This window comes from Panthera leo, chromosome C2, assembly GCF_018350215.1.
Source record: "Panthera leo isolate Ple1 chromosome C2, P.leo_Ple1_pat1.1, whole genome shotgun sequence".
NCBI lineage: Eukaryota > Metazoa > Chordata > Mammalia > Carnivora > Felidae > Panthera > Panthera leo.
The window spans coordinates 55543835-55557514 of record NC_056687.1 but is presented as its reverse complement, the minus strand read 5'-3'; the positions used below and the strand labels follow the sequence as shown (position 1 = coordinate 55557514).

The 13680-nt window shown below is 39.4% G+C and overlaps 2 protein-coding genes across 6 annotated transcripts in view; both read left to right on the top strand.

Moving 5' to 3' along the window:
• Positions 1 to 4363, top strand: part of MORC1 (MORC family CW-type zinc finger 1) — a 163768-nt gene extending 159405 nt beyond the window's left edge. For 3 of the 4 annotated variants that reach the window (XM_042903388.1, XM_042903389.1, XM_042903390.1), the window contains one exon: positions 716 to 1080. In XM_042903388.1, the coding sequence (XP_042759322.1) occupies positions 716 to 1075 (360 nt within the window). In that variant the 3' untranslated portion in view covers positions 1076 to 1080. Of the gene's footprint in view, positions 1 to 715; positions 1081 to 3615 lie in introns of those variants that run through there. The other variant, XM_042903391.1, reaches the window with a different exon arrangement.
• Positions 4364 to 7444: 3081 nt separating this feature from the next.
• The window catches only part of GUCA1C (guanylate cyclase activator 1C), a 31235-nt gene continuing 24999 nt past the window's right edge, over positions 7445 to 13680 (top strand). For both annotated transcript variants that reach the window (XM_042903639.1, XM_042903640.1), the window contains exon 1: positions 7445 to 7648. In XM_042903639.1, the coding sequence (XP_042759573.1) occupies positions 7445 to 7648 (204 nt within the window). The remainder of the gene's footprint in view (positions 7649 to 13680) is intronic.

Sequence of the window (13680 nt, the reverse complement as noted above, 5' to 3'; positions counted from 1 at the left end):
TAATGTCATTTTGAAATTGGAGCATTTGGCCTCTCCATTACCTTTTCTACCCCGTGAGTGTCTCAGTCACAGCATGAACCCTTGGAAAGCATCCAAGACTCTCGAGTTAGCAAGGGTCATATGCATAAGTATATGACCGTATTCTGCTTCCAGATAAGGGACACGAAGAGAGTGACAGAACAGGAATTCCTCTTACTGTAGCTTCTGTGCTTTTCAGATGTTACAGACTTGAGTTATAAATAACACGACATCATCTTCCAGGAAAGCCCCGAGTAGCCAGCCGTTCTGTCATTGCCTGTGAGCTACTGCTGCTGTGGAGAGAGGGTCATAGGCACCACCAACTGCCCCCTTTGTGCCTTGCACAATCTGGTATCACTGGTGGGAGGACAGGTTCACCATTACTGGGTTCTTTTTCCATTCCCAAGCAAGGATCTCCAAGCTCACTCATCCTTTTCTCATCCTTATAGTTACTGTGCTTTTCTCATCCTTATAGTTACTGGAATATTACACATACTGTCTCTCTTCCTCTTCTGTCAGATTGCAGGTTCCTTAAGGGTATCACCATGTCTTAAATTTCGAGCACCTGTAGTGCACAGGTATAGAGTTGACACTTGGTACATACGTTCAGAATTGGAATATGAAATCGCTTGCTGATACGAGGAGGGAAAGTAATACTTTAAAAATATACTAAAACTGTTTTTGGAAACATTCCCAGATCCAGCATGTTTACATGGTCCAATATGAAAGAGAACTAAAGAGAAAAATACAGTCCATTATCTACGAAGCAAATACAAGAGGAGTGGTTAATGAAATATCTCTGGGACAATGTGAAGCAAAAAGAAAACTTACTGAAGACAAACTGAATAATCTTCGGGTAAAACTGGCAATATTGTTGCAGAAACTTCAGCTGGTAGGTAATGCAATTTTGAGTAGTAGGAATATACCTTGTGGAAAGAGCATTCAGCCAGCTTCCTCCTCTGACATTGTCATCCACTTATTGGCTTTGGACGAGTCATTTAACCCAGCCCTTATTCTCCATGTAAGGATATTGAAATTGTACATAAATGAATTTTGAAAGTATACATGAGGTCTGCTATTTTTTCTCTTACAAAAATTAGAACCTTTGCTTGTGCTGTTGGTGTAGTTTGGTCACCCCGTCTCCTCAATAGTATATTTCCATTAGGATTTTTTTTCTCATTTTATTAAACAACAAAATGTTATAATTCTCATCCCAGTACATAAATAAAAATAGACTCTTCTAATCTTTGAGGAGAGGTTAGAGACTTCAGGAAACACTGTAGGGGTATGCTGTGCATCTTGTTTGGATATATGAACACATAATGAACAGGGCTGCTATGATGGGTTGAGCTAACGAGGAAAAGCCCATCTTATTTCTACAGCATATAGAAATGCTGGATAGAACACATAAAATAAAAAGTATGTAGCCGTGGTTGAAAAGTCTTTCTGCAGCTGCTAGAAATAAATTGAGAAATCAACAGAGAGTCTAAGAAGCATGTGGAATTTTGTATTCAGACACAGGTCCTGAGTCTGGGACAGGAGACAGGGCCCTCCTAGGCCATGTAAGGCGTGAGAGCAGGAGCTGAATGCCCCGAGAGAGCCCTGACTGAGGAGTGGAGGGTTACTTCGTCCAGGAAGGGGATGGGGGAGAGACCAGGAAACTGGCACTCATCAGTATGGTATACGTGATGAGCCTGGGCTTTGAAGCCAGGCTGCCTGGGTTTCAGTCGGCTGTGAACATTTCAAGGTGAATCTGTTCCTCTTTCACAAAATATATGTCCTTTGGGTTATTTGGGATTTCTCTTATATTAAATACAAAATGAAACTCAGAAAATCTTTTTTGCTTAAGTTGAGTATATAGCCAAAAAAGATACCACCCTCCCTCTACCTTGGGTGGTCTAGGCAACAGCTGAAATATTTCCGTGTTGAAATAAAAAAGGACGCTTAATGCTGTTTCCACATATGGTAATTTTATCTGTGCTTCTATCGACAGTACTACCAAAGTCATTATTTGAGTTCATTTATTGCCGGAAGAGTGGGATTCGAGTACAGCTCCTTTTGGTTCTTTTCGCTGCAAAAGGCGGCAAAAGTTTTTATGTGTGAAAAGTCTGGTACGGAGCCCGCCACCATGGGACGGTTTCAGTGATGATTGTTGTTTTACTACAAAACACTAGAGACACCAAAGAAATTCTATATAATAAAAGCGCGATACTACTATCAAAAAAAGTTCATAAAAATTATTGGTTTTCATAATAGCAAATCTATGTGTAGCTAGGGAAAAAAATGAAAGAATAGTGATTAACTCTTCCTTCTATGCCAAACCCCTAGGCTACCGCACAGCAGCCAGAGTAATTGTATGAATTTAATTGGCTCGATTCACAAAGTTTGGTAAGGAGGGGAAGGGCTTTAGCCTGCAGAGTGAGCATATGACATGCTTCATCTAGTATCATTGGAGAGGTACTCAAAGGGCTCCTGCCCAAATATATTTTACTCTCATCCCTGACTTGAAATTTCTATTTTCACGGCCTCTGAATGCCAGAGCCACCTCACTGGCACAGAGCGAAGACAAGAGAGGAGATAGATGGACATCCATCCAAAGTGGATAGACAGAGCAGGTACTTGAAGAGGCTGGGGACAGAACCAACCTGAAGTCCTAGAAGGAAGTGTGCTTTGCCAGGCAGAGAGCAAAGGATTAGATGGACTGAGGGCCGTCAGTGTCAGAAGGGTGACACAGGGCATCCCTCAGGGCCAGTGAATATCTGAAAATCTAGGGGAACATGAATATCATGTATGCTTGTCTGTAGGGACAGGACCCCAGTCACAAAGCTGGGCCTCAGTACTCTTCAGAGGCCTAAGGCAGAGGGAACCATGCACAAGCAGGTTAATAGAACCAGGTGAGGAATGGAGAAGCTGGGATGGTGGTGCCACACACTCACTGGGAACAGTCATAAAACTGGAAATGTCTCTGAAAGGTCCTTTCTAAGAATTCTCTTATCCAACCAGCTCAGCTGGAGAGCAGGTTGAACCCATGGGTGCTCTTGAGGGAGTGAGATTTAAGTCAGTACAGAGGCAGCATTTGTCGGGCTGTTCATGGATTAAGCAGCCCAGGGAAGGAGAGTGTGAAATTACCCAGACAGAGAAGTGGGGGAAGAACAGAAAGGTGACCCATGAGGGCACAAGCCGGGGGCTGCGGGGAAGGATGGTGGAGGGGAAGAGGAGCGACAGAGAAGTCAGAATTCACCTACTCATCTGTTCAGATTCATGAACTTTTAAAACGGGAGATGAGAGCCTATAACAGAGGAAGATGAGGTGGAAGCAGGGTGGCTTTAGGAATATGACAAATAATTAAATAGAAGGAAAGCCGGTTGAACTTACCTCCACTAAAGAAGAAAAAAAATGATTCAAGTTCCTAACCACTTGTGCGCATAAAATGAGATGAAATGCAAAAACATTTTAAGAGATTAAAAGCGTTATTCCAGTGTGATGTGGGTTTCTTGCTACATGAATCGCAGGGAAGGCTGCTCAGAGGCCACCCAGATTACAAACATAATCCCTGTAGCGTCTTCGCCTGCCATGATTGTTGATTCTCTTTTCCAGGGCGGTCCAGCAGGAGACCTGGAGCAGATTGACAGTTATTTAGAAGCTTTGCTTAAAGAAGATAATCCCCTTGTTCAGAACGCTTTGAATAAAGTAACTACAGATACAGGACACAGTCTCCTTTTAGAAAAACACTGAAAGTACTTCTCAAAATTAAATGTGAGAAAAGATATGCCCTTGTAAAAAATGCCAGTAAGAAAAAGGAAGATTCTTTTCAAACAATATTTCCCTTTGTACTCATTATTGTATGGTTTGCCCTGTTTAACTGTAAGAAAATTGTGTGCTTTAGAAATGGAGACTGATTTACAATTTACATATTTGCAGCCCTGTTCCCTAACTCTTCCTGTTATTTCAGAAACTATTTCTAGAGTTCTCCCATTTCCATGTGAGCTAGTAAGAAAGATGGAAATGTCAGTTAGGCTAAATTTTGTTTTCACTTAAATGACTTTGTTTTTGTTTTGTTTTAAACATTTTGTTTCACTTAAATGACTACTTAAAAAACTAGAAAACAGTGGTTTTCAAAATCAGTGTATAAAGGACTACAGTTAAACTTAAAACTTGTGTTGAAAAGGAAAGACCACATGCCCTGTCTCCACTACAGCCATTACTCAGTAATGCAGAAAATATAAATCCTCAGAAACTTTAATATATTGTTTATATGATAATTCTATTGTTGAGTTGGAGTAAAAGTGCAAATCTTCTAACTATAATGTGAACATATACATGTGTAAATTGTGTTTTTACATTTTCCTTGATAACTGATTATTTTTTTAAATTTAGATATGTCTACAACTTTGGACAAAAGCAATAAAACATTTAATATTTGTGGAATTGTATAATTTTAATTTTATGTACATACACATAATGCAAAATTCAGACCATGTGAGATGGAATATGGTGGAAGGTCTTCACTCCATCCTTGTCTTTCTTTTTTTTTTTTTTAAGTTTATTTTTTTGAGAGAGAGAGAGAAGAGGGAGAGAGTGTGAGTGGGGGAGGGGCAGAGAGAGAGAGAGGGAGAGAGAGAGAATCCCAAGCAGGCTCCTTGCTGTTCTCCCTGTTTGACATGGGCCTCATACCCATGAACTGTGAGATCATGACCTGACCCGAAATCAAGACTCAGACTCTCAACTGACAGAGCCCCCCAGCCCTCTGGTTTTGTAGTCCTATTTAGAGAAGACATTCAAATGCTGAAAGTAGAAAGAAATTCCTTGTTATAGTGATTTTAGTCATTATATTATTAAATATTTGATTTATCTAGAATTTATTTTGGTGAAAGGAGTAAGTTAAAAATCCAACTGTGTGTGTTTCCAGATAGATACAGTATTGTCCTCAAACTGTTAATTGAAAAATCAGTCTCTTCCCCATTGATCTGCACTGCCACCTTTACTGCATGTCAAATTCCTATTTGTATTTGGGCCAAGTTCTGTAAAAAATGTCTATTATTTTTCATTGATTGTTCCATCTTTTCTCACATTGGACCCAAGTTGTTTTGGTAGGGATAGTCAATAATTTTATGTTTGAGAATTTTCTTTTGTATCTTTGCATGTTTAATTCTTATCCAGACTTAGAATTAGCTTTTTTAGTCAACACTCACCCCTCCCCTCGAACTTTATTTGCATTTTGTTTGGCGTATGGTGGTATGATAGATTAAGGTAGAATTGCCTTTTTCAAATATCAAGTCTTTCTACCCCAAACCAAAATATGCCTTTTTGTATGTTCAAGTCTTTATTGGTACCCTGTATTAGCATTTAAAATTTTTCTTCAAATATGTCCAGCACATTCTAGTTAAATTTATTGTAATTTAGATTTATTCTTTGACCTTTTATAAATGAAGACTTTTCCCCATTATCTTATAACTAGTTAATGTTTTATGTAGCAGGATTCCTGAGTTTGGGATATCAATATTGTATCCAATATAAGAATTCTTATAGTATTTGGAATAGTTTTAAACGTTTTTTTCTGTATCAGCAAGTAATCATTATGCAGATTTTTTGAGAAGCATAATTTACATGAAGAAACACAGTTTCCAGATCTCAGGTCCTTGTATTCTTGATTTATCCAAAATTTTCCTTCCACAGGGGATTTTCTTGGCCCCTTGAAAACTTTCATTACCTTCCTCTTGCATCATCGGTAGCCATTCTTTTTTTTTTTTAACTAAAAATTGGTGATTAATAACTGTTAATGGTGATAAGAAGTCAATGCCTCTGAGCATCCTGGCAAACCATTAGAGACTGCACAGGGACTTCCCCAGAGACTGGCTTTGGAAGATTGTAGCAGGACCCTCCTCCTATTTCCTACCAGGACCGAGTCCTATTATCTCATCTTCTTTCTTTTTACTCTGCCTAAGAAATCTCACCTACTCTAATGGTTTCAAGTAATACTTATAAGTGAAGGTGTTCCAAATTTCGATAACCTTACTGAACACATGTTATTTAACTGTAATTATGGGTTCAAATTTTTTTCTACTTAAAGTCTACCTTGGTATGTGTGAAACAAAATTAATCATATATACCCTAGCTACCCCCGTTTCCTGTCAAGGCCCCAAAGGCTCCAGTCCTTGGGGAACCTGGGGTTTTGAATAGGTAATAAGTTAGGACTAAGGAATAGTAACTTAAGAGAGAAACTGGACTTAGGAACTGAGTCAATATGAGAATTGGGGGAAAAATGGAGTGAGGTTAGGAGGGGATAACCATGCTTGGGACCAAATGACCCTAGGTGGAAAGAATGTAATTCTGTTACTCCTACGTATGGTTGGCAGCAAGATGGCTTGAGGATCACACAGGGCAGTTCCTTTCCATTACTGGACCATGGAGACGGTTCTTATGCTCATTTGCTCAGTTTTCAATTCCTGTGCAACTGGGGCTTGACTCAGACGAGATTAGCTTGGGAACTGGAGTGGGACAAAGTTAGCAGGCAGAGGGCCTGGGTAGAAGCGGATTTGAAAGACAGAAAATACAGAAACAGAAAAAAAAGAAAAAGATGAGGTGCCTGGGTGGCTCAGTCTGTTGAGCATCCGACTCTTGATTTCGGCTCAGGTCATGATCTCACGGTCCATGAGATAGAGCCCTGCATGGGACTCTGTGCTGCCAGCGTGGAGCCTACTTGGGATTTTCTCTCTCCCTTTCTCTTTGCCTCTCCCTGGCTGTGTGTGCATGCCTGCATACACACTGTCTCAAAGTAAAGAAGAGAAAATGCCAGAAGACACAGCTCAACATGTCCCTTTATCTGCACATCAACAACATCACATCAACAACATTTTTACTGCTGATAATATGGTTATCTCTACCCATTTCCCTCTTCTCTACAGAGACTTCCTTTAAATTTAGCAATACTCAATGTATAATTTTTCCATGGTTTTAATAGTTTTTACATCTAAATTTATTTTCACAATATTTAGGTATGAAAAAGCAAATATCCTTGTTACTGTTTTATAGATGGGAACAGTGAGACTGTAGAAACTAAGTAATGTTTCAGTCCCAGGCTTCCTGAATGCAACTCAGAGTTCCTTCCATTAGACGCCCCTCCTCAATGTAGGCATAATTAATGGCTAACAATATGGCAAGGACAATGCCTCTGCCCTTCACAGAAAACTGTATCTCTGAATGGCAGCACAATCCCATCAGCGATAAATGACCTAGTCTTAAAACTGTACAGATGAGTTAATCTCACTGGCTTTCTATTCTTATTTAGCCTATAGCTGTAAGAGGGTTAGACTAGCTTTCTAAAGGCATATGTTAGCCTCCAGTTCTAGTGAAGAAGTGAGGAACTAAATTGGGAGAGACCATACGTGAAAACAACCTGAGAAAAAGCTACAGACTGTGAGTCACGATGGGAAATAATGAATCCATAGCTGGTGGTCAGAAAGCAGTTCCTGCTAAAGAGACCTATGTGTGGTACAAAAAATTTATGAGGGAATATCCATCCGGCCTGCAAACACTGCATGAATTCAAGACACTCTTGGGTCTGCAAGGTCTGAATCAAAAAGCCAATCAACATGTTGATCAAGTCTATAATACCTTTGACATGAACAAGGTAAGTCCTTTACTTTTTATTTGGCAATGGTTCTGCATTTTCCCCTCTGTAAAAATATGAAATAGCCTGAGGTAAAACGTGTGCATCTCACTGAACAGGGAGGTCTTCAGAGAACCCACAGCTTGTAGGTAAGTGAGTCATTAAACACATTTAGCACTGACGGCATGAAAGTAATTGGGAACTAGCCTCTCCACCCTTGGAAATGTTCTGCATGTAGCGAGTTATTTTAAAACCAAATTAAATCTCAGCGTGGAATTCTAATGCTATCGTTTAAACAAATCTAATAAGTGCAGATTGATTTACAAAGACTGTTTTCAAAGTATTTAATGCGTTGGTGACATTTTATAGAAAAGCAAATTACAGGAATCTGCTTTAAAAAGTGTGATTGCATCTAGATTGGCAGGTAAAATCAATACAAATTTGCCAACATGTTGTTTGTACTCAGAAGTTGGAATGCTGGAATAGTTTTTCATATCTGACCAATTTAGTTGGAGGAAAAACAAAACAATTTACAGTTTTAAATTCAGATAAATTTTAGTTTCTAAAGATTGTCACTGAACTATTGTTCTGAATTTACTCACTCCTAAGGAGTTGCAGCATATTTAATTTTCAAGTCCTGAAAAAATACAAAGATGAGAAAAAAAATGGGGAACAGAAAAAAATAAGACAAAAAAGTAACAATCTGACCAACCAGGCCAGAATTCTTCCTGCCTACTTTTCCTTGTGCATTTCCGTTGTTTTTTACCTGTATATTTCAAAATGGGCTGATGCCATCTGGAATAAAAGGGAAAGGGGAAATACCACTCACTGAAAAATAGATGACTTTAGAAGGCTGTGTGTGAGAATAGATGAGGCAGAAGTGGTAATTAAAACAATTGACTGTCCTTTGGGATGTATGGAATCTAGAGCAGCCCTTTGAGCCCTTTTCCAAATAAAAACAAACTAAAACAATAGATAACTTAAAAGGAGGTACCAGCCAAGAACTAGGGAAAACTGAACGTGTGCAAAATTAACAGCTATTTTAATTCTTGTAATAATGTTGGGAGCAGATTTCTTTCAGGACATTGTCTTTTAGGACATGTTCTTTGTTATCAAGTGTGAGTGAAACACTGCCTGCTTAGTATGACGGTGTTTTCCTCCTCATAAATTTGACTTAGTGTGGATGCAAACAAACTGTTCTGCCCCCAAGGAGTTTACAAATCAGTGGGAAAATGAGGCAGATTCTGCTTTTGTTCTTGACGTTGAAACATGTTCTAGATATGCTATAAGCTGAATTTTTGTGCTCCCCCAACCTTAAAACCGCTTATTACTTTAACAGCAAATATGGGATTAATGGGAAATAGAAAATTGCAATTTTGGATAAGCAGGCTATGGCAAAGCCATAGGCAAGTATGCAGAGCAAAGGAGAGGAACGCTCTAGTACAGAGGAAAGGGTGAAATCAGGAAGGCTTTTATAAACAAAAAGTCAGTTGGAGTAAACTGGGAGTTTGAGGTATAGTGGCTTTTTATTGTCTCAGTTGTTTGTGACAATATCTCATTGGCTGGGTTGTTGCCAGGGTCAAGGGGTGGGGCCCTTTTTCCTCCTGCTGGGGTGGTAAAGAAGTAGAATCAGCAAGCAAGCAAGATGCAGTCTCTTCCTGTTGGGTCAGCAATTGACAAGGAGTGGTAGGGTGTGTAAGCTCCCCCTGCTAGCCTCCCGACTCCATTCTAAATAAGGGTTCCTTTTTTATCTGTCACAAACTTAAATTATGGTGAAATCTAAACCACTCCCCACCCACATTATAGTATTTGGAGGTGGGGTCTTTGGGAGGTAATTAGGTCATGAGGGCAGAGCCTTCATGATTGGGATTAGTTGGATTACAAAGAGACAGACCCCAGAGAGTTTCCTCCTTCATGTGAGGACACAGTGAGAAGGCTGATTGTCGATGAACCAGTAGGTGGGCTCTCACCAGACACAGAATCTGCTTGAGCCTTGATCTTGAATTCCCTCACTTAAAGAACTGTGAGAAATAAATTTCCGAGTATTTTAAGCCACCCAGTCTATGGTATTTTTGTTATAAGAGCCTGAAGTGACCAGGACAGGGCACAGTGTGCATGTTGGCATGTTGTCTCTCTGTCTCTGCCTACGTATGAATCTCGCAGCCCTCGCTGCCTTTCTCTCTGCCGTTGTATGTTTCGCTCTTTGTGTGGATGCTGCTGTCCCACTGTGCCTGCTGCCTGCTGTAAGCAACCCATTTCACAGTGGAAGTCTTTTACTCTAGATTGCAGCTTCTGAGACTCTGACAGAACTCCCGAGAGGTTAGAAGATGAGCTATTAGGAGGGTTTTTTTTTTTTTTAGTTATTCTTCAAAGTAACTGGTGACATGTCCCATGCCAGAGATTTTGTTGTTAACCCAATGTTTGTGGAAGCACTGCATGTCAGCGGTTCACATGCAAGAACAGGAACATGTGACAAGGAGCGCTGGGCAGAAACCAGGAGTGTTGTCAAAACGAAGCCTGCTGCCGAGGCAGCTGGGGCAGACAGTGTTCAGATAAGCAATCTGGGCGTGTGTACCATTGGAGTGTCCTCTCGGGGCCAGTCGTGGGACAGCCAAGCCCATCTCAGGAGCTTCATTTAAATGACTTGGAAGGTCTGCTGGTATTCATGATTTATCATCGAGATTTTATGTTTGCTTAGGAAGCAAGCAAATCTAGGCGGTGATGACTAATGCCACACAAGGTGTGGGGACCTTGATATAAAATCAGGTTGTAAAATGAGAAGAGTAAGGATGGTTCTTTATCAAGTGACAGTAAGAAATGATATGCAATTAATGCACAGGAAAACAAAAAAGCCATATATTTAATTAGATCAATAAAACTGTCAGCTGCCCAGCACCGTGGAGGATTTGCTCTTTCTTAGAGCTCCGCTGCAGTGTTAGCTATTCTGGATGGAAGTCACTACAAAGTGCATTTCATACTTTCCTGCCTCCTCAAAGTACCGGTAAAACCTTTTTTGATATCAGAGTCATTGTTATGAACATTGGTTGTTATGTTTTTGGAATACCACGAAGCAGCCATGCCTATTGAAGTTGCTGGGGCTAAGTTTCCTGTTGTTACAAATCCTGAAAATAATGTGCTTTTGTCATTTTTGCTTTTTATTGTTTTTCTCTTTCCCTGCTGTCAAACACACCTTTCCCAGCTTTCTGATTGTTCTAATAATAATGAGCTTCCAATCTCTTTTTACTCTGCCATTTCTCACCTGGCTTTGGCTTGTACTCAAGTTCACTAAACATACTAGAATAGTGCTTAAAGTGGAAATAGATCGTAAAGGTTAGACTGTAAAGTTTATATCAATTCCTTTGGCTAATCACACACCCTTGTAAGCATCTCCTTGTCGCTCAGTAACAATAGTGTTTGAGATGTGTCTGACACTGTTTTAGGCACAGTACATAGACTAACGCATTCAACATCACAGAATTAATAGAACCTGCTTTAAGGTAGCGGCCATAAATTTGGCACCTCAGACCTTCCCAGAAGGTAATTGACCAGGGCCCCAGTGCACAGCTTTGAAATCCTTCACCGCACGCACAGAGTCCGTGCTTGGGTTTAGGTTATCACCAATGTTGGAGTGCAGCAGGAATAATAAAGCCAACCCATTCTTAAGATTCAGGATTCCTTTGTCAGCAGGCTTTGACTAAAGGATTCCCTGGTGGCTTTGTCAAGCTGTAGGTTTCAAGAGTGCCTAGGACACTTCTGTCCAAACTTCTTTTACACCCTTCTTTAGCTGGGTCGGATTAGCTCACTCAGCCTTTCCTGACATCTTTCCTGCTTACTTCCACACACCATTTCTCCAAATAAAATCTTTAAATTGGGATTAATAGTCTAATATCCAATGAATAAGAGTCACAGAAAAAGAGCTCAGAGAGAATGTAGGGTTATAACAAAACAAACCAGAAAAATTTTCCAGACCTATTAGACACATGTTTCACAAGGGCCCAGTACAATAAATAGAGATTGACTGACAGCATATGCATAGATTTTTTTGTTTTGTTTTTTTTTTAAGAGAGAAAATGCATGGGGGAGAGGTGCAAAGCAAGAGAGACAGAATCTCAAGCAGGCTTCACGTGGAGCCTGATGCGGGGCTTGATCCCACAACCTGGGGATCATAACCTAAGCCAAAATCAAGAGAGGTATCTCAACCAACTGAGCCACTCAGGCACCCTGAGAAAAAATATTAAAAAAAAAAAATTTTTATGTTTAGTACAGACAGAGAGACAGAGTGTAAGTGGGGGAGGGGCAGAGAGAAAGGGAGGCACAGAATCTGAAGCAGGCTCCAGTCTGCCAGCACAGAGCCCAACAGGGGTCTCAAACTTGTAAACCATGAGATCATGACCTGAGCCAAAGTCGGACACTTAACCAACTGAGCCACCTAGGTGCCCTCTGAGAAAAATTTTAAACAGGGATAAAGAGACGATCCTAAAATCTAAAAAGAAAAAAAATGAAAGTCAAAATAACAGTGAACTTCCTAACACCTACACTAGAGACTTAAGAGTAAATGGAGAAACGCCTCCAAAATTCTGATGGTGAAAAAAATCAAGCCAAATCAAATGTAAGGAGAGAATAAAAACATGCAGTGACTAAAAAAATATCCTTCACATTTATTTTTTCTTAGGAAGCTACTGGAGCAGGTACTTCAGCAAAAAAGAGGGAGTATATCAACAAAGAGAGAGAGAGTGAATCCAACATAGGAAAACAGATATGGACAGTCTTGGGTCATGGAGATGAAAACTCCAAATCAACAGCTATACAGAAACCTCAGTGTACTGCTAATCCAGATTGTAAAGGGAGAAGGGGGACTCTGGGAGAAAGACCTGAAAAAATGACACCGATAGATTATCTATTGTGCTTGAGGATTTCAAAAACAATATAAATTTACTAATTTATATTTAACCAATCTGATGGTCCCTTTAAAAAAATTAACAAGGTGAAATACAAAGAAAATTATTGAAATTTAAATGAAATAACTTTAATTTTTTTTATTATGAAAACTTCACACATATACAAAGGCAGAGAGAATAATCTAATGATACTCTCATAGACCAATCATCCATCTTCAACAATTATTAAAATTCAGTCACTTTCATCTCATCTGTCCTCCTACATTTTTATTTTTTATTTTTTTAAATTTAGACTTTCTGGAAAAAGTTTTTCATTCCAGTTAACAGACAGTGTTATACTAGTTCCAGGTGTACAATATAGTGATTCAACAGTTTCATACACCATCCAGTGCTCATCACAACAAGTGCACTCCTTAGTCCCCATCACCTGTTTCATCCATCCCCCTACTCACTCCCCTCTGGTAACTATCAGTTTGTTCTCTATAGTTAAGAGTTTGTCTTTTGGTTTCTCTTTTTTTTTCCTTTGTTTTGTTTCTTAAATTCCACATATAAGTGAAATCATATGGTATTTGTCTTTGACTGACTTATTTCACTTAGCATTGTTCTCTAGCTTCATCCATGTTGTTGCAACTGACAAGATTTCATTTTTTTTTATGACTGAATAATGTTCCACTGTGTATGTGAATTTGTATATGTATATGTACACACATACCACATCTTTATCCATTCATCAATCAGTGGACACTTGGGCTGCTTCCATATCTTAGCTATTATAAATAATGCTACCATAAACATAGGGGTGCATGTACCCTTTAAGCATACCTTTTTATTGTTTCTTGATTTGAGTTTGGATCCAAACAAGGTCCATACATGGAAATTGGTGGTTATGACTCTTAAATCTGTTTTTTTCTATAATAGATCCCTAGTCACCTCCTTCCTCCCACCCCCCCCTCCCCATTTATGCCATTGATTTGTTGGGGAAGGTGAGTTATTAGTTCTGTAGAATATTCTGCATTCTGGATTTAGTTGATTGCTTTCTTATCTTCAAATTACCAGTAAATTGGTATTTAGCTGTGGAAGCTTAAATAGATTCAGATTGATTTGCTTGGCAAAAATACTTCATAAGCACATAATTATTGGTTGTCTCACTTTTCA